General features: G+C 34.2%; 1 protein-coding gene across 1 annotated transcript in view; it reads right to left on the bottom strand.

The window, feature by feature from the left end:
• Positions 1 to 22725, bottom strand: part of LOC126978472 (MAGE-like protein 2) — a 184305-nt gene that overhangs the window by 105594 nt on the left and 55986 nt on the right. Inside the window, exon 2 of the mRNA XM_050827293.1 lies at positions 9664 to 10290. Within this exon, the coding sequence (XP_050683250.1) occupies positions 9664 to 10226 (563 nt within the window). The 5' untranslated portion in view covers positions 10227 to 10290. The remainder of the gene's footprint in view (positions 1 to 9663; positions 10291 to 22725) is intronic.

Here is a 22725-nt window from a genome sequence, read left to right as displayed (position 1 = left end):
TGTTATGATTCCGCACCCTAAAGGCTCTACGATATCTTTACGTTTGTATTAAGGCCAATTAGCATGTGTGATAGTGTGCGCAAATGTTCAGGTCTTATGTTCTTTTTTATTGGCAGAGCCTTAACGCAAATGTAATTATATTTTCGTCACTTTTGGTTTCAATATTGACAGGGCGGTAGTTGAAATAAGAAATGCGTAATGCACGATTGTGAATCTTTTAAATGCAATTTCTTTTTAACTGTCGTATTAATAATGCGACCAGCTAAAGTTCAGTGGAAATATACTAAAGTTTGTATTGAAAACTTTATGATCTGATTTCGTAAGAAAAAGTAGTATTATAAAAGAGTTGATTATAATATTTGATGCATTTAAAAGCTAATTGTGCAAAGAATATATATATATATAAGAATAGGAAACATCACCAAATCTCTATGTTAGAACAACATAATTATTGGTAATTTACAATATCAATGATAGCACAAATCTAAAGTGTTCAGCATCATTTCTCAGTGTCATTACCGAAAAATTTCATGTGATCGGAATGATGTAACGATTCTGCGTAACGTGCATTACTTTTGTATTATTCAGCTAACAATCAGCTGTTACACAATAACACTTTCGTTGTTATCTAAACCTTTGAACATGTGACATAGATACTAAAGGAATTACCAAGAGTAAGGTGTCATTACTGAATTGTGAAACAGAAGAGCACTTACAATCCGTGTACGAGTTGTTAAACAAAGTGCTTGGTTGAGTGATATTCTGTAAGAAAAGAATTTAATGGCAAAGTAACATAATAATTATTGCTAAAGCTTTCATATTGGCGGTCATTTTGAATTCGCATAAACATTCATAGTTCGCAAGTAGGCACTAATATAACAATTTACTAATTTTTTTAATAGGATGCAACGCAACAATTTAAATCAATTTCCATTAAATTAATAAGTTATCAATCTTTCCGCAGTTTTTCAAAATCACATACACATATCTTTAAGGTTGGTAACGCTCCTGTGATTGGTGTTGCAACAGGAACCTATGGAGGCGGTGATCACTTAAATCAGATGGGATTGGTCTTTCTATTCTATAAAAAAAGTATGAATTTCTAAAACACATCATTAAAGTTGCAATTAAGCATTTGAATTTCTTTTATTTACTGCGCATATCAACTCCGCATGTAAATACTTTTATTCCTCAATGTAAAAGTAAATAAAGTCGATTAAAAAAGTCAGAGCTCGCGATATCTTCCTCGAGCCAGCCAGTGCCATTATGTAAATTGTCGACATTCAGAGCGGTAATGACGGGTCAGCGTTGAGTCGAGCACGCGACTCGTTCTGTCAGGGGAGTGTGAACTTTGAACCGCATTATATTTGCTACGTGTCCGTGAAAAACAACATATTCTCTTTGTTAGGAGAAAGTTGTACCGTTCTGTGACTCACTAACAAAACGGACAATATGTTTTTTTATACTTTTCTCGTGTAGATTTTTATGTAGAAATTTGACATTTAGATCGGAATTTAAAAGCTTTACATGGAACTCCTATACATAGAATATTTTTCCTTTAAATCCCATGATATATTAATACCCATATACTTATTAATAACTTAATTATTTAACGAGTGATGACTGCTGCCGTGACAGATCAGTGTCAGTAAATACCCACAAAACATTATTAAAAAAAATAATGACACACTTTTGCACAGGTAATATTGCACCAAAGTAGGCATAGCCTTGTACTATGGATGCAACGTAATATTTAACACACATATCAACATACATAACTACATATAAACATCAATGGCTCGGAGAGAAACACCAATATTCATCATATAAATGTTTGCACCTACCGGGATTCGAACCCGGGACCTCTGAGTAGGCAGGGTCAATAACCACAGGGTAATATGAGTCGTCAAATATAAATAAATTCGCAGCGCACCTGAAGTTATCACTTCAAAAATATCAACATGCATTTATGATAATATTATATAAAAGAAATTCATGTATATATTGAGTTTAAATATGATACTTCTATAGAATCCGCATACTTCTTGAATCTTGACATTATAAGTTCACAATATATGACTGCTTTTTGCTTAAACGCTTCAAACATATCTGTTGGCTAGGAATTAGATCGGCTCCTAGCCAGAACCGACTTACGTAGTAGCTACGGACCCTCCAAAAATGCGTAAAGTATCTTATCTTAAAACGTATCTTAAACTGTAATTTAGAAAACATTACGTGTAATGTACAGCTATGTATATATCTATTAGTGTAATTGGCCATTTTGTGAGTGACATGACATCTGCAACTTTCACTTTACAAAGAAAACACTAGTAACATGATTTACATGAACACGCTACTATGATAAATATTTCGGCTGAACGTTGATATAAAGATATAGGTACATACTCGTTTGTATGTATATGTTATTGAAACGATAACCACATGACTGGGGAATTAAGTTTCGAAGAATAGTTGCTACGTTCTGAATTACAATAAGTGATTGAAAAAGTCCTACTTTTAATAAATGTTGACATTAGAAAACAGGCACATTACACTGGAAAACGTGAATACGACAAAACCCTTCTAAAAAGCGGTATTGTCCCGGTCCCTTAAGCTTATATTTGATTATAATCCATGCGGGATTAATATTTGTATTTTGGACGTAAAAGTAATTTCATAATAAACTGTTTATCCTACCATTTTCTATATCGTTACTCATAAACAACATGAAATTTTTCTACTCCAGTCCTTCACAGTCACGAAACTGTATTCGGTATATACGGTATTCAAATAACAATAAATTTTGTATGTGTTTGACATGTTCGCGAAATATTAACTTGTTTGATATATGCACAATGACTAGTACGTGCTTGCCTACCCTGCAGATATGATTGCTGCTGAGTGCATTCATATCATGTCTGGGTGTGTTACTAATGAAAAAGAACGTTTAATAAGTTCCGTCGAGCCAACGAAGCTACACAAAAATATAAATACGGATTGCATTTTTGGATTTTTCAGTCGCGCTTGAAGTAAACAATTTACCATCAAGTGACACTCGACGATTGCTTATCTTTTGGTGACTCAAATTTTTATGAAGAATAAGGACAAACGAGGGTCAACTTATTGTAAGTAATCGCTACCCACATCTACTCTCTTACAACACACAGAACACTAGAGGAACTACAAAAGCGTTGTCGGCCCTTAAGGTTATTTTTTTCAAGACATGTAACACTATCCTCTACCTTATATCCTGCACGATTACCCGAAAGGTTCCTTGTCCTTCTCTTCCTTACAAAAAGTATAAAAAGAACACTGTTTCTAAGGATAATAATAAAATAAATTTCAAGCTCTGGTTATTTTATCATTAGTTTACCGAAGTCCGCATCACTTATCCATATTCTAAAAAAACTGCATTTGCCAACTGATAAACTGATATATCTTTTCGAACGTAAACGACACTCACTTCATTAGTAAGTACATTTTCAATTTGTTTAGAAGTTTGGAGGATAGAAGATTTTCTGGTGGCTTTGCCAGTCCCGAGCCATTAGGAGGTTGGCTCAGTGCCAAATACGAGGTGTGACTTCGAGAGTCGAACATTCAAGGAAGTGCCGGCTCCCGGAATAGAAACGTTCGGAATGACGAACGAATCTTAATAAATAAAGTGCGGATTTCTAAAGGTGGACTTTTATTCATCGCTGAATAAAAACGGTTTAAATTTAACGTAGTTACGATCAGTAAGGGGAAGATTACGTTATACTATATATATGTTATTATATATATAACATTTTGTACAATAATGAGAATGTAGTTTAAGGGGGCACTGATCTTGTATCGAAGGCAAGACCATAACAGTGTAAGGCGGGGGGGGATGTTGCGTCTCTCGTTAGGGTGGACGTAACTCAAGAGAATCTAGGTACTTCCTTTTAGTATTTGAAGTACGTATTTAGTTAGTTATATAGTATACTAGCATTTCCTGCGACTTCGTCCACATGTTCTCGACAACTATCAGAATCAATCTGTCAGATTTCACGTCTCAGTAAAATCATGCTGGTACTGCCTTTCTTTGACTTTCCCAAGGTCTAAGTTGTCTATTTTGTACCAAATATAATCAAAATCGAATTCAGAGTTAAGCGTAAAAGCATGACTTTGTTTGGACTTCCATACGAACTTTTATACCCCATTTATTTATTCATTTCTTATTAAGTGCCTCAATACAAAGTTTTATGGTATTATCATCGATAGTGACGAACTTCCATAGAGACTTCTATCCCCTATTTCCACCCCTCCAAACCTTTTTTGCGCGATAAAAGGTAGCCTATGTCTTTTTCCAAGCTCTAGTCTATTTTTGTGCTGAATTTCATCAAAATCAAAAACAGAATATGGGCGGCGGTGATCTCTTAACACCCGTACGCTCGTTTGCCCTCCTTTTCCATAAAAAAAAAAACCACCTGCAAGTTGAATCATCTGGGCTTTCCTTATCGGTACATATCTGGCGGAAAATGCGTTCCATATTTTCGGTCGCGTAATCGCGTTCGGTCGAACAAACAAATCAATGATAAGGTAATTTCAAGCGATAATGTTTTAGTGAATCGCGTTGATATTCTTTTACTATTTAAAGCAAGCATTCAATATCGTTTTATCCTTCTTCGATTTTGTTCAAAAACCTTTAAAATAGCTGTAAACTGTAACTAAAGTAATAATTTGACCAAACCCACGCGATCGATGATACGCTAGACGTATCTTCCGTCAGACGTGATGGAACCCCGAGGCCGATAAGTGAAACAGTAAACACTCCAATCGACATGCATCGGTCGTATCTAGTCAGTATTTATGCGTTAAGTTTCGCAAACTGATATTGACCGACAAAGCCTGTGGACAACGCCGATGTTTGCTGCACACAGACCTTACAACACTTTACCTACTTAGCATGAGCGTCGCGTCGCGTCTTGCACACCTGACTAATGATTCAATGTTCATAATGTACACCACATTATGGCAATCTACGCACCTATTTCGAGGACTGTATCGATTGGCTTATCGGTCTGAGATTTAACCAAATCTTAGCAAAAACTATAGAAGTCATTTGGCAATATCACCAGCAAGACATTAGTAAAATTCGATAAGTTTCAATATCGAAAAAATCTATGAAAACAAAAGATCAATTAATTAATAGTAATATGTGTTCCCAGATCCGTAATAACTTTTTGGAAGAAAAAAGCCCACTAAGTCTTTTGCTCGTTCTTCTCAGGTCTAGTATACTCTTTCGAATGAGTGGTAGATTTTGATTTTCAATAAGTGATATCATATACTATTCTGAATTTCAAATATTTGAATTTGAATATAATTTGCATCCTGTATTAAATGTCCTATAATAGATATTAATGTAGACGCGAAAGTGCGTTCGTTTATTTGTTACGCTTTCATAGCTTCACTACTCGACCTATCAACATGAAATGCATGCTTATCAGAGATTCACGGAAGGACATAAGAGTACCTAAATATTTCAGCCATAAAACCTACATTTCAAGAGAAATAAATTTTTAAGTCGTTGTACATTTTTTTTATGGAATAGGAGGACAAACGAGCGTACGGGTCACCTGGTGTTAAGTGATCACCGCCGCCCACATTCTCTTGCAAGACCAGAGGAATCACAAGAGCGTTGCCGGCCTTTAAGGAAGGTGTACGCGCTTTTTTTGAAGGTACCCATGTCGTATCGTCCCGGAAACACCGCACAAGGAAGCTCATTCCACAGCTTTGTAGTACGTGGGAGAAAGCTCCTTGAAAACCGCACTGTGGAGGACCGCCACACATCCCGATGATGGGGAGGTGTCCAACATATCATTGATATGCAGAAGAAACAGCGTGGGATATAGCACACAGCCTTGGGGCACACCAGCGTTCACGGGCTTGGGATTCGAGCAAAAACCGTCGACAACGACTTGTATGCTACGCCCAATGAGGAAGCTGGAGGTCCACTTGCATAAGCTCTCGGGAAGCCCAAATGATGGAAGTTTTGAGAGAAGCGCCTTGTGCCATAGTATTGATATGGACACTTTTTTACGTTAAACTAGGCCTGAGGAAAGGTGGTAAAACAACGTGAAGTTGATAGATTCAATTCGCAATTCACATTTTGAGAACAATTGTTGTTTTAATTAAAGACAAAACGTTTTACCTGTTCATATGTGGACACCATCTCACATGATTTTCAGTCAAACTAGAAGTTTTGAGGATGTGGTTGCGTTATAGTTAAGAAAGATAATATAACACTACAAGTTCAAATTATAACAGACTTAATTATGCGCAAACAATCTAGATCAAAGTTCCATAGTAGTTATACTAAGTATCTCATATCTAATTCATCTAATCACTAAATATGTTTAGATTTCACAATAATATGGATTTATTATTCGAACATTAATTAAGAAACTTGAAGTTGATCTTGTAAAATATCATAACTACTAAGAGCTTCAATGAAATTGCTCTTTAAAATTGCTATCGCTAAGCCAGGGCAAATTATAGTTAATACTTTCCAATGCTCGTTAAATTTCTTACTAGCTTCTGAACTAGCTTGAGTTTGTTTTCTTTCACAATTTGTTTTATATTAATTTATATTTACATTAAACTTGATAAAGTTACATAAGGAATCTAATTCATGAACCTAATTAGATTTTAGTAGTCAACCAGTGAACCAGGTGACTGCTAAAACTGCTCCTTTGCACAAGATGCCAGCTAGGTTGTGGGTACCTACAACAACGGCGCCTATCTCTGCCGTGAAGCAGTTTCGGTCTGAACGGCGCCATAGCTAGTGAAATTACTGGGCAAATGAGATTTAACATCTTGTCTCAAGATGCTATATACAAACATAACATATTCTAATTCCCAAAAGATTAAATAATTTTAACTAACCAAAAAAAATTATATATTATGTAGAATTCATCAAACTTTTAATCCTTTTGAAAAAATTCTTAATTGCCTAAAGATAGAAGTAGTAAACGTATGCCCTACGTTTGGAAATGTTTGAGAAATCGATGTACAATTTGTGAGCAATATAAGTAAGAAGTATAGCGACATATGAGAGCGTCCGACATAAGCTCTCGCTTCTGTGCCACAACACGACCTACACGGACTTCGTCGTATCTGGGACACCGAACGAGTACGCCGCCTTCGCATGATTGACATATCAAACAAATTAACTACCTCCTTTCTGTGTGTTATGGCCATAAGACAACATGCACACAAATATATTGGCATGGACACTTGAATGAATGAAATCTAAGTCTTAAATAACTAAGCCCCACCATGTGCTGTCAATAACAAAGGTAGATATTAGATAATTAATGTATACGTCTAGCGGTAGTTTTCAATAACGTATCTCTAGTTACAGATACATTGCTGTAAGCGTTTAATGACAACTTTATTTATCCAAAGTTATGTCCAGTATAGTTATAGTCCAATGTCTTATGTCGATAGGTTATTGAAATGTAAGTAAGCGTAAAAGGATAGATTTGTCTACATCTTGTAAGTTAAGCTAAGGATAGATAGGTTATTGAAAACGGGCGTAGATAGAGTCTCTTGCTGTTAGACGACTAATAAACATTCCAGAAATATAAGTTTAGTGTGCGTGACAAGCTACGTCTTACATTCGCGATTTGTACTAGTGTGCATGCATTTCTCATAACAGAGGTAAGTTCTAAATACAATTTTTTTCGATGTTTTCACAGCTGTCATAGACCTATATATGATCTACACCTTAAAATGAAATTATCATAAAAAAAGCTCGTTGTCTGCGTAGGCTTCATGGCCAAACAAATAGTCACACTTATTTTTTTGCTTAGTTACCTACTCCACTTTTTTTATGAAGCCAAATTTTATTCTGTTATGAAATGGGCACAAAATGTTTAGCGGTCTGCTCCAGCATAGCATTTGCTGCATAAAACAAGCGATGAGTATGCTCTAAATATACAACTTTTCTTACTTTCCATCATACATGTAGTAAACCAGTTCTCCCTTCACCACACATACAGTTGTACTATCACTAAACTTGTTTCGTTATTTTCGCTATTGATGCACAAATAATGCTTCGTCATATTTGAAATTTTATACAACTTAAGCATACATACATACTCGTAGCAACAAAACAAATCAAAATTTCGTGATTGTAAAACAATCATAAAAGCCCTGATGTTTACGATATAATTAAAAAGTAAACATCATAAATTAAAGGAAATTAAAAAACAAAAGAATATTTAACCCTCTAAAGAAAGTTGGTCTTACTAGAAAATTGTAGCAAATAGTTGTAGTTGAAATCTATTTTACCCGCGGTATTTGTCGTGCATACAATTATAATCTGGAGCAGTTAAGCTAAGTATGTAACAGCTGTTCATTATAATTTTACACAATCAAGTCAATTATACAAAGCATCTGCTGTATAACCTTGTTTCGTACACATATTAGACAATGGTCAAACACAGCAAGGCCACAAGAACTCGTTGCTGCTATGACTCGTGATTGTAAAAAAACTTAAGTAACCAACGTTTTGTCACCGAGTTATGTAGACCTATAATTTGTATCACTTTGTATTTTAAATATTTTCTCTTCTAGATTCTAATTCAAAATATTTCTTTAAATTGATAGAATGCTTCACAGTGGCACGAGTTGTAACTATACATTTAATTATACGAGTGGTCGTAATTGTAATAATTAAGAGATTCATTGAAGATTTTTGATCATAAATTCCTAATTTTATAATTATTTTTATAATGACTATGCGACAATCGCTCTACTGCGCCTCTAATTTGACTATTATTAGTAAGACCAGAGCAATGAATGATTTATTAAATTGAAGTAATGTACAAATTGAAAATTATTTGTATATTCTATGAAGCACAAACACGCAGAGACTATAGAACGTATCGGGATGGGACTATTACTTGTTGTTATTCTTTCACTCGTTTTCATTGACACACACAATTATGCATAGACATTCTTTTTCCGTATATTCAAGACAAGACAAGTAAATTTCATGTTCAACTTTATTTTAAACTATCGATAGAAACAGTACATGCATGTAAAATGAAAAACAGGTAACATTAGATGAGATGCGACACAATAGATTGTATGTATCCTTACCCAAAACTGTGTAAGGCAACAAAAGATTTCAACGAGCCATCGCAACGGATAGAGATACGCTTCGCTTGAGATACATTATTTATGTCTCTTTTTGCATTCACTGCGTTTAACAATACGAAACATTACTTCAAAGTGACTACCTAACATAGATAAAACGATCTTCACTCACTTACCTTTCTCTAACATGTTGCTATTATTACCAAAACAACCTTGTTTAACGCTCCAAGAGTGGACGATTTGTATTGTTGTAAGTATTGAATGTAGAGGTGTTTTTGATGCCAATACAATATTAGAATATATATACGTACATAATACGCAGTTTTAGATCATTAAATAGATAAGATGATTAGTAAAATGTCTCTTTGACCATAAAAGTTATCATATGAGTGGCAGCTTCAGAATTATACTGCTCATGAACTTAAAAAATGTCCGCAACTACTGTTTGGCATTCGCATCCTTCAAACTGGTGAGAAGACGAAAAGTGCTGCGCTATTTACAGTAGTAAAGGGTGTTTTTGATATAATAAAATCAAACCTGAGTGGAACTGGCTGGAAGGGGAACCTCGGTGCTGGCGGATGCGGTGTGATGACGGACGCAGGTTGAGGTACCGGCACCGGCACGGGCATGGCGTGCAGGTGCGGCAGGGTGGTGTAGGGCGGCGGAGGCGCACAGGCCGGTGGGGCGGGCGGACGTCCACGACGAGCTCGTCGGCGGCGGGCCGGCTCCTCCGTCTGGCACTCGGCGCTCACCACACTGCGCCCCGCGTCCGGCTCGGGCATGCCGGGAGCCTGCACCTGCACTATGTTCACATTGCACTCGCTGGGCTCGCCGGGCACTCGGACGGACACAGAATCAGACTTCCGCAGCTGAGGCGCCGGCACGGGCAGCCGCATCTCGTGGCGGGAGGGAACGTGGAACGACGCGCGCGCATGTCGACCGCCGGGGGGCGACTGGTGCCCCGCCAGCTGCACGGACCACACGCCCGCGCGCGAGAGAGCGCCGTCCGTGCGGGAGCGCGAGAAAGGCGGCGAGCGACAATCGTAGGGCTGCCACAGCAGAGACGAGAGAGCCTCGGCGGCCGAGGGCGGCGCGCTCATCTCGCCGCCGAGCTGCGTCCGCGTGACACCCCCATCACTGACTGACGCACTCACCAAAATCTACCTGTAACAATAAAATCCTATATTAACCAACATATCCTGTACGTGTTATATAAAGCAATGTAAGTTTTACTAATGTAGTTGATAGTAATGTCGTGGAAACTCTGGTTTTCATTTCAATTGCGAGGAAATAAAACAGTAGTATAACATAGACATTTTTAACAATTTTAGCAAATTTGAAAAAATTAATAAACGCACAAAAAAAAGCCTATTTCCCGCCGCTTTTTTTTAATATACATATATATACAGCCTACTATTGAATTAATTTGGTAATATACATATTTTAATAATTAATTAAATAACATACCGTATTTAAATTTTAATTTTATTATCTTTTATGTCTTAAAAACACATGAGGCAAATAAATTAAAATAAAAATTAAAAATAACAAATTTCATCTCTGAACTTTTTATTGTGTTTGGCTGTATGGCTCATTTTATTTTCCTTTATATAGATACATTTATGAGTAGATCCTTTTGTGCAATTGTGCACAAAATTTGATTTTGTGCAGCGTATATCATGCACAAATTAGCAATTTCAGAGCATGAAAAGTGAAAAAACATTTCCTTTTCTGTAGACATTATCATAACTTCGAGAAAAAATTATACTTGACATCAAAAAACCTATAAACAGTCCTATCCCAGTTTAGTACTTTCGTACACAATGTGTAGAATTACATTATTTTATACGATTATTATAAAAGATGCAAGTATAAAAAGTAATTCAAAAACAACCGTTATGATAATAAATAGATAAGTTTCACAAATAATTTATAATTAAAAGACTCTGGTGCAGTCAAATATGGTAATTGGCTGTGGGTATGAGGTAACAAAATTGTAGTTAAATTATTTTTTATCGACGAAGAAGACGTATCATCAAGTATACCAAAATGTACAAAGAAATTACAAAATCTGAATATATATCTACACAGTGGAGTGAATAAAATATCATACTTCTGTTTATAACAAAATAACAACCGCCTTCAAAACACTATTCCAAAACAATAATGTGCATTAAAAAGTATAATAATAATTGCGTATTTTTATACTATCTAATTAATTAATATAATTTTAGTTACGATTAGTTATTTTTGGACTCTGTGTCCTTCCGCCGCATGCGGGATCGCCTCTCGCCTCCTCACGACTCTACCTACACAAACCTTCCTTGGATGACACCGACTCCAAAAATTACAATAATCTTGACTAGAATAAGATTAATTAATTAGATTGTATAAAAATACGCAATTATTTTTATACTTTATATTGTTTTGGAATAGTGTTTTTTTAATTTTATGGTTTTTAGTGAATTTGAAGTGCCCTAACTAACAATTTGTCTAAATATGTGTAGATATACTAAATTTTTCAATGCAGCAATGAACGTAAGTGCTTTGCACTTTGATAACAGACAGTGTTCAGTTACTTTGTCAAAAAAAATCAAAATGAAGATATATTGTTATTATATATTATTCGTATCAAAAAAAATATTTCCTATTTTAGTTACCATGAACTTATAGTTTCTATTTTAGATTGTGATAATTTTAATGATAATGATGATGATACAAGAGTTGTCGATATTATTAACGATGATTCATAAATGAATATTAAATGTATCTTAGAGTTTCTAATAATTAATAAAATACAATGTCTAACGCGCCAAAATAAGTTTTCTCTTCTCTTGGCACTTCCGGGATGCAAACCGTAATTTTTTTAATGCTGGTCTTTCGAGCTGGATATTTGGCTACATCAATTATTTTAAATTGAACATTGTTTAGTTTTTACTTTCACTCAGAGATCGTAGTCACTCGTTGTAGTAGTTGTAAAATAAATCACATTTGGATTGATTTTTGTTAATTGTAGCTGGAAATTAATGTATGGCTACGTATCGGGCGAGGATTGAAACGGTAGCTCCGTGGTGAGAGGTAACTGCTGCGCCACTGACACCTAAATCTTCGCGGCCAAAGTCACGGGCGAACGTTCGTTTTACTAAAATGTGATTGTTAGTCAACTATTTTCAATAGAACAGTAAGCTCGCAGCGTTAGTTTGCAGAACATTCAGCAGTAGAGTCGAGTAACATTGTTTACATACAATTTGTTGAAACTCCGACAACGGATTGCTGTGCACTCCCCTAATAGCTTGTGGTTTACTAATGGTACAAGTTCCACAGTCTGCCGAATATTGTTCTAATTTGAGACTATAAATATATTTAAATTCGAACCGATTAAATTGGAAATATCTGCATCAATATTGAAACTCAGTTCAGCAGTTAAACTGCAAGACCAGCTCTGGTAACGTGATAAAATACTAGTACCTATATTTAGTAATGCTCACAAAATACATCGACTTACAATGAAAGTTGTTCCTAACTTGTATTGAAAGCTGAAATCGTTATATATTAATGAATTACATTTATTACTGAATTATATTTATTTACCATTGGGAGAGACAAATTCAAATTCAAAATAGGATTCAAAATCACTTTTGAACGTCAAAAACTACCACCCATTCAAAATAGACTGCCTCAGACCAGAGATGAACGGGCGCAAGAAACTCAGCGGGCTTTTTTTATAAAAATATGGATTACAATTTAATATCGTACAATAAACATTTATAAATAAAGAGCCCGAGGGTGTCCGCTTCATTCCCAGTCTGTGGTATAATTAAGAAAATCGTTTATGCTATACTAACATTTCCCACGCAAACGTTTTTAACAATTCTTTTAAATTTCGTAACACATTTGTTTTGTACATTTTAGGACCTATATTATAAATAACATAACATATTGTAACAACACTTGGTAAACGTCACGAAGGTTCATCAGTTCATAAAGAGGGCATCGATATAGGGAGAGGAACTGATAAAAATCTCCCAGCCCATCTTTTAAATCATATAATAACTTAGCCTACTTAATGTAATAATATATAATTTTAGGTGGCCTGCGCAGAAACAGACATCATCTATTTAATCTACTATACCATTATAAGCCTTCTTTGTCAAAGCAGTTCTATTATTCATACCCATACCCTTTCATATAATTTCAATAATCCTTTACAATAAAAAGATTTTTCAATAAGATTTCGTTCGATATAAACTTTGATATGACTATGAGTTCGTGTAATGGTTCTGTCACAGTAAGAACAATGTGCGTGCCGGTATAAATACAAAGACATTCTATAAGATGCGAAGGTGACGGGCGCACTGCGTTGTGATTGGTTTCGCACCTCAGAATATAGTATCATTCGTTACTTATTCTCACAAAAAACAGGCATCATAGGTCGAGTCGAAAGAAGGGGAATTAACTAATATGTACGAATTTTTATATTATGTCTAGTACTTACCAAATATAAAATCGTCATAATTTGTACATATTCAAATAAATAAATTACATTCTACCATTGCTAGCGATAGGGATCGCTACATATCTATAGCCATAAATATGCTTTGGCATGCTAAAATTAATATTATATTCTTATATTCATCAAAATACATCTTGGGTCATGTCGGTAATGCGGCTGGGAATAAAGCGGTTTTCACTTCAATAAACTTATTCATTTAAGTTCCTGTATTCCCTAGGTGGGTCAGAGGGCATCCACAGTGCATCTACATCGCGATCGGTCCTGAGGGTGACCCTCTTGATATCGCTTCAGTGCTTTCCGATGTCTTTGGCTTCGTCAATGACAGTTCGCCGCCAGGTTAGCTTTGGAATGCCGCATTTGCGTTTTCTTTGAGGGTTCCAGTCTAGGGCTGGGTTCGGTATATGGTTGGGATTCCTGTGAGTATGTGGTTTATCCAGCTCTATTTGCAGCGTTTTATCTTTTGGTCAATTGGGACTTCATGCCAAAGATGATCTGCTACTTAGTAACAGGTGTGAATTCTTTATGAAATGCCTTTTGTTGGACTTAAATTTTCCGAACATTTACCATTGTAATTTATATTTTTTTACATCATCAGAAAGTAGATATTTCAACGAACAAAAAGCCCCCAAACTTTTTGAAAAAAGCTGATATTTTGACGTCAGAACTTTCGATTGAAAATTAGGGTGCTTTTGTGGTATTAAGTTAAAATAAGGCGAAAAAATAAATATTTTAAATCAAATAAATTACAGTGTATTTGGGACATAATAAGGTAAGTTTTCACCAAATTTCGTAGAAAAAATTTTTTTTTGAAAAAGATATAAATAAAAAACCAAAAACTTGGTTTTTTGAATTTTTCACCTAAATTTTGAGGTTATGTGAAAAAAGTGTAATAACAAAAGTTGTAGATCACTTTATTACCTACAACTTTGTCAATTAACTTTTTGCGATAGGACTTGTAGTTTTACCGGAAATCGAGATAAACCGTTTTTTATCCTAAAACACCCCCCCTTTTCCACTTCCCGACCTCAGATCGCCCGTAATTTATTTTTCCCTTAATTTTTGTTACATTCTCGTCCTTTACCAATGGGTTTCATCCTACTGTAATTTTTTTTGGTTTCAAAAATTATCGACCCTGGTCTATATATGTATAGAAAGTCATTGCTTTTTTCTGACATTTCTTTGACCTGAATGAAAAAAACCATTTGATTTGACTCGAACAGTAACTACAGAACAGCCAAGTGCCATTGAAAACCAACCACAAAATAAATTGATTACATTTTAATAATCTTTTATTGTAGTTCGCCAGAACCTTCAGGTTCAATATTATAGAAATCTCTCTCGGCAACAAAGAAAATCTCGGCTTTTATCAGGTCCTGTTCATCAAGCTCCGAACAACGAGTACGGTGCACGTCACTCTTACTAAATCTTACCTTTTGAAACTTCATTCAATTCGATTCTTTCTTCTTACGTAACACTCAAGTCTGCTTGACTTATTGTTATACCGTCCGTAGGCTTTTAATTATGAGCTACGATTCTTTATAAATTATTCATACTGTTTGTTTAATGATATTAATGTTGCTAAAGTGTTATAATAAATAATCTCGGATGACTAGGCACAGATTTGACAAAGCACTATTAGAAACTGACCAATATTTGATTTCTTTTATAGTGTAAATAAAATATGTTTTGACGAAAAAATGTAGAGCTCTTTGGAGTTTAAAAATTAATGATATGATGAAAATAAAAACTATAAAAATAAGTATATTTTTATATCTATCAGAATCCAAGCAACACTTATAAATTATCTTATGTTTATTTCTTAACGAACATAATGTGATGAAATGCACAAAGTTTAATATTATTTTAATATTTTTTTAAAGATAACTATCTCAAAATGAATCTTTTTTTATGTATGAGTTGGCAAACGGGCAAAAGGCTCACAGGATTCTTTTTATAAAAATAAGGGAAGAGGCGAGCAGGACGTTGAGCTGACGGTAATTTATACGACCTGCCCATTCCAATATAGTATTCTTGAAAATCCCAAAAATTCTGAGCGGCACTACAATTGCGCTCATCATCTTGAGACATAAGATGTTAAGTCTCATTTGCCCAGTAATTTCACTAGCGACGGCGCCCTTCAGACCGAAACACAGTAATGTTTACCCATTAGTGCTTGACGGTAGAAATAGACACCGTTTTGGTACCCATAATCTAGCCGGCGTCCTGTGCAAAGGAGCCTCCCACTGGTAATCCCACGGGATGGGGAGTGGTGAGGCAACCGCCCATGGACATCCACAACATCGGGGGTCAAGAGGTGCGTTACCGGCCCTTAAGGTGGGAATGTCCCTAAATCTGTGCGAGGCAAGAAATTTCTTACAAAACGCGCCGTTGTGGAATGCCAGACGTCAACGTGATTCGGGTGGTATTCAGTATTTTGACGTAATTTCCGGTGGATGGCGGTTTTACGCTGTTATATGTTTTGTTTTGATTTTATCCTGCTTTTGTCATTTAAAGTGGGTTTCTAATTTAATTCCTTTTCGTTAAACTTCTACTTAATGTTTAAATCCTCTGTCTGCAAATATAAACACATCTGGTTCTTAAAACTCTAGAAAGATTGGAGTTCTATACTAACTGGATACCTATGAGTGATTTTACCTCTGTATCTGATTAAATATTGTCAATTATTATAATATCAACATCGTCAGTGTAAATAGTAATGGTTTCTTTATAGTATTTAAAAAACTTTAAGCTTTATAAACTCACAAAATATGTCAAAATATAATAAGATTGTAGTGAAAGTTTCTATGAATTTTTATCAGTTACTGACACCAAAAACAATGTTTGTTGCTAATCTACGCTCGGGTTTGACGGAATATTTACAGGTTAAATGAAAACTTAAGCTTACTTTAATGGCAAAACGTGATTAAGTATTTGGTACAAAAAATTTAAAAATCTAACAAAAATAATCCTTCGAATTGGATTAATTTGAAAGCTTCAATAAATTATATAAAGACCCACACTGACATAATTTATAAATAACACATTAATAATATCTCGGGAACACAAAATAAATCAAGTTTCATATTTGATGTTTCATAACTTTCTTAATATTCCATGGATGTTTACAAACCCGTAATCCAGCTGCCTGTTAAATCTTTTCCAAGCAAACTCTCGCTCGAATAAACTTTGCTTCAACACAACGTTTTAATCACCTAAGGTATGTATTACAGTTCCTAATATGTTATTAAATTAGATAGGTATTGAATATAATATTCTATCGCTATATTTTACGACAGCATCATTTACAGCCGTTTTCAATAACGTATCTCTAGTTACGGATACATTGCTGTCACCGTTTAATGACAAGATCTTATCTATCCATAGTTATATCCAGTATAGTTTATAGTCCAATGCTTTATGTTGGTAGGTTATTGAAATGTAAGTAAGCGTTAAAGGATAGATTTTTTTGATAGTTAAACTAAGGAAAGGTAGGTTATTGAAAACGGCCGTTAGTGTTTGCACTCTCTAATTTATTATTTTTCAATACACTGATATCAATAAAAAAAAACTAAAAAACACGCTTTTTATAGAAAACCAAACTCAAAAAAATATTTGGAAATTTAAAATTAACATCAATTCCTGCCTCATAGACGATTGATGAAAATTATATAAATAAACAAAAATCTTATTTTGCAAATTCAAAATTGGTGTAATTTTATCAAATTAATGTATTGTCGTTGGTCCTCGATAAATATACGAAATTTGAACTAAATCTGGCCAAAATTCATGGGTCAAAATTGCGCCTCAATGAGTAGCTTACAAACAAACATGCATACAGGTGAATCTAATAAAAAGCGTGTAAAAAACGACACAATACAATAGCTTGATGTATTTTCAATTTCAAGTAACCTGTAAATTAAACAAACTCAACAAAGATGTCCTTGCGTTAAGAATAAGTATATTTAAAACAAGGAAACAAAAAAGTAAATACTACAAGTTTCAAGTAAGATATATAAATTGAATAATAACTTTAAACAACTTAAACCTAAGTCTATATCGATTGTGATAGAAGCTTAGAAAAATGTAGCGGCCAACTTATAGCCTCTATTTTCAGCAACACTAAAATAAGGTGACTGACGTATCTCGAGCGTAAGTCGTGTCATGCACAATAAAGTAATAAGCCCGGCCTGTTGTCATGCGTTGATTAAAAGCAAGAGGTTCTATATAGACGTATAAATTATCCAAGATAATTTATATTGTATTTGTAATGCAAAACAATCAGCGAAATGCGAGTCGGGCTCGTATGCGAAAGATTCTGTATCATCCAACGAGGTGTATTTTTTAAATTGTTTTTAATTACCATTTCGGACATTTTGTCAATATGCCAGCTGCTTAACTATTGCGGCTTATAAGAAAGTAGAAATGACATCAAAGAAACTATAATATAATCCAGTAATTTTCATGAATACTGCCGAGACCCTGGAATCTTGTATCCCAGGATTCTGACGTACCGCAGGCATCAATCTCCCTCATCACATAAATTGTACAGTTAAACAGACATGTAAGTTAAAGAACATTACAAATTTAATAAATCTATATATCTAATTAAACAAATAATGACGATAATTTCTTTGTTAAATCGAAAAAGAATACAAAAAATACAGTTTATCCATAGCAATCACTGTAGATATGTATTCACTTCTTTATTTAAATGATTGACTTAAACAAATTGTCTGGGCCCAAAATATTTATAGATATGGCTGCAAGACAACGACATATTTAATTCATACTTTATTATAGATTAATATATAATACTTGACTCATAAACAAATTCATTCGTCACACAAACGTAGAAACTAGAGTTCCTACCAGCTTATTGGTCGCTAACCAAAAGGCTAAATGCAAAGATTATATAATATTACTAAATGGCTAGGTCACCATTATTTACAATTCTATTCGTTTCATCAGTTAGATATTCCATTATGTCCCTTCATCCTCTTAATATTTAAACAATGTTTATCAGTCCTAATTGGAATATAATATAATCTTCGTAATAACTATGCATTGAAATAATTATTTCCATCATTAGCACTAACGGTAAACAATGATTCACACTAATTATACCTTGTTATTGCAAATTGCTACAAAATGATTCTGTGAATAATAGAGCTTCACAATAATTAAAATGTATAAAAACAACTTTGAACCGATATATCTATTGAAATGTTAATAAACATCCATTTTCAGATTGTTATGACGTTTTGATTAAAAAATAGAGTTCTTGGGACAACCGCAATGATTGTGGCCCTTGAAAATTTGTTATAAATATTTGTTTTTCTTAACACCCACTTGACGGCATTGAAACGCATGCCCATTACAGCTACTTTTATTCTAAACATGATTATACTATATAGTCGGGTTAATCTAGACATTAGATTCCAAAAGTTGTTATAGTCATTATATATATTATACACACGATCACCTATGAGGTAGTGTACTTATCGTGTTTTTTTAACGTTATATCCCAGAAATGATTATAAAACTTAAACAGCAAAGCGGTGCTAAAAATTGCGAAAAACTCATTTTTTTGACTTTCCTTATACGGGAATAATGGGGAACTTACAAATTTTATTTATAATTATATTGAGAACAATCTTACTGATTTTCAACTTCTTGTGATTTTATGTACCTTCACCCCCTTTTTTTGGTCTAGATTGACCGGACTAATATTTGTGTATACAAAATTTCTTGTATTTTTGTTTGCTTCGTTTTAACTTAAAACGGTACAACCGATATTAAGTTAACACTGGCAGTCTGGCTGATATCACGTGATACATGGTATAGGGAATAACTTTGGCTACTGTTGAAAATGTAACCTTACTTGAGGAACGCGCAAAAAATCTGCGCGGGCTTAGCCAGGGCAGCCGCTAGTCTCATAATACGAGTAATATATTCATAATAGTCCGGAGATAAGCGACAGGACAATGTTTGATCCGCAGTGAAACCTCTCAAAACACTTTCTCCAAGGCCGTATTGGCGCCATACACCCGCCTGACCGCCCGCCCCTCCCCCCGGCACCTCTCTGAAAATCATGTTACAATAATGTTATATCATGAACTAGGTATATTACAACTTGCGGTGGACTATTCGTAACTTTCATTTTAATCTCTTGTCATTATGTTTGTTGTTTTATTGTAACGACGATATCAATTATATTAAATTATCAAAGTTGGTCTTAGTATTGTGTATTTATGTTAATGAATACGATTCTTTGTTTCTTCCTACAGCTTTGTTTATATTTCACACTAATATCAAAAATCTGAAAGTGAGTTGGTTTACTTGTCACGCTGTCATGCTAGTACGCTACTGCTCGACCGATGATCATGAAATGTTGCATGTTGTCAGGGGCAACTCTGACTCATCTTTTTGTATAGAAAAGAATAAAGTGTTCATTTTTTGTGAAGTTTTGAAGAGAGTACGGCAAAACGAAATCCCAGAGAGATGTAATTGTAGCTCGACTAAACATAAGTATGTATATAAACAGCCTATTGAAAAAAATTGCAGTAGTTTTTTCAATAAGTAGTACTTCTATTATTATTTCTATTTCTTATCTCTGTTATGTTATGTCAATTAAGAATAACAAAAGTAAGGCACTTATTAACGAGCTCAGGATGTCTTTTTTAAATATTTTGGCACCTTAAAGATTTAGACGCAACCTTCACAATTACATAATTAAATACTTCTTCACATATATATGTGTCGTAATATAGAAACAAGGAACGCCAAGGAAATAATAAATCTAACCAGCTTTTTTTCGTAATCGGGTTTTCAAAACTGCAATAACTTAGATAAAGAAATGAAGATAAACATGTCAAAAAACTGGAACCGTAGTATTATTGTAGAAGTATTTTAAGTATATTTTCAAAAATGTTAGATTTTAAGACTATACCGCCATAAGAATGTATTAATGTTTGAGTATGAACTAACCAAATCGAACTACTTTCTATGTTACTGTAGGTGATTCTGCATTACAATTGACGTTATTAATAGTTAACACCGTATTTTTGAACAATTATTTCATTTGATAGGCATTTCGTATGACGGGGGTATTGAGATATAGATGATAAAAATCCTGATACAAATTATAAAGATAAATGTTAATAAATTTGTATCCGTACTCCGTTATTAGTGTCACCAAAATAAGATAAAATCATAATTAAAATTTATATCAAAATGTTTGTTTCATTCACAGTTTTATAAATATTGTGATTGAACTTTCTTTTCATTCACATTTATTGCAGAGTAGAGCTCTTAGACACCATCTGGGCGGCTTCACATTCAGTTTTTAAATTTAATAAAATTTCCCAACTTAATTAGAAACTAGAGATATACATTATGCTCACTTAAACATTCCGTTGAATATTATGTACGGACACCTGAAAACATCTGCTAAAATTCTATTCTTATAAAAGTCTATTTCTTCTGATTTGTTCAGTATTTCCATATAATATTTTCGTTGCTTTTCAAGACGTCAGCCTTACTAAATAAATAAGTAATGTATTAATATAATTAAATTACAATAATCTATCTTCTATCTATATATATAAATATGAATTGCTGTTCGTTAGTCTCGCTAAAACTCGAGAACGACTGGACCGATTTGTCCAATTTAGGTCTTGAATTATTTGTGGAAGTCCAGGGAAGGTTTAAAAGGTGAATAAATAAAAAATGCTGCTAAATTAAATAAAAACAACAAATTTGTTTTTTCTTTAATGCGTCCCCCGTCGAATTTATTGACGCAACGGTTTGATAGTTATGCTGTGAAACAATTTCATTACAACAATAGGGTGCATTGTTACGAAGCAATTCTTGATGTTATGATATATTATTGACAAATTCATAAAAAACATTATTTTATTTATTATATACAGAACAACGTCTGTCGGGTCAGCTAGTATTAAATAAATATAAACTTTAACTATCGAATTATAAATAATAAACTGCAATAAGATCACAGCCTGTGGATAAGTTGCCCAAAACGCTGACAAGATTACTTATTCGAGTTGTTTAACAGCTAACTTAGATTAAGGATTGGTCTCCGCTGCGCTCCAACTAGATACCACAGTATATAAGAACAATAGCTTTTTTATTATGGCAACTATTAGGTGCTTGTGCGTATTGTTCGATACTGGCTCGAGTGGGCTCACTTGGGCGTATTAGTTGCCGCGCTTTGCCTGCGGTTTCTAGTTGGAGCGCAGCGGAGACCAATCCTTAATCTAAGAAGGCCAACTTATTTCCTGACTACAGGCACGGTCTACGTGTCAAATCGCGGGGAATGCTTGTCAAATGTATAAGACGCATGGAAACCTTGTTAATGAGAATTCGTGGTGTCGGACTTCAAGGATCTATTGTCTCTAACTTAAATGGAAGTAATACAGTCAGTTACACATACTTCTTCCGGCACTCGTCAGCAATCACAAGCTTCTACCAAAATGAGTGAAGTTAGAAAACTTTTTATTAAATTTTCAGGTTGAACCAACTAAACGAAATCTAGGAGGGTGTAGTCGAGGGTGGCTGATTCTTCTAAGAACATGGATGATATACCTACTCTTGCGATAAATACTGGAACAATGAAAAAATAAATTTTCTAAGGCAAATATAATTTATTACTTTTATAGTGTGTCAGTTTGATACATAAATATAAAACAATTTAAAATAATATAAAAACCTTATTCCTACCTTTAACATCCCGGTACACAAACATCTTACTAATACCAATTGCATTTTGCATTCGGCTCCATACCTACTTTTTGTAGTGCAATCACAGTGATTCGGTTCTCTTTATCACCCCACTCCATTTTAATATCGCAAAATATCGTACAATGTATTAGCGCCAAAATGAGAAAGCTCAATGAACAATCATATAAGAATGACAGATTCTAAATTCAAATGTAATATTTTGTTTATTTTTAATTGTAACAGTATTTATAGCCAGACTAAGTATTTTGATAAAAAGGCTGTTATTTCAAATATCTATTATTTTAAATTCATTATTTATTATAAAAGTTCGGTAAGAAACTCGCAAA

This window comes from Leptidea sinapis, chromosome Z (genome assembly GCF_905404315.1).
Source record: "Leptidea sinapis chromosome Z, ilLepSina1.1, whole genome shotgun sequence".
Taxonomy (NCBI): Eukaryota; Metazoa; Arthropoda; class Insecta; order Lepidoptera; family Pieridae; genus Leptidea; species Leptidea sinapis.
This window is presented reverse-complemented; position numbering and strand designations above follow the sequence as displayed.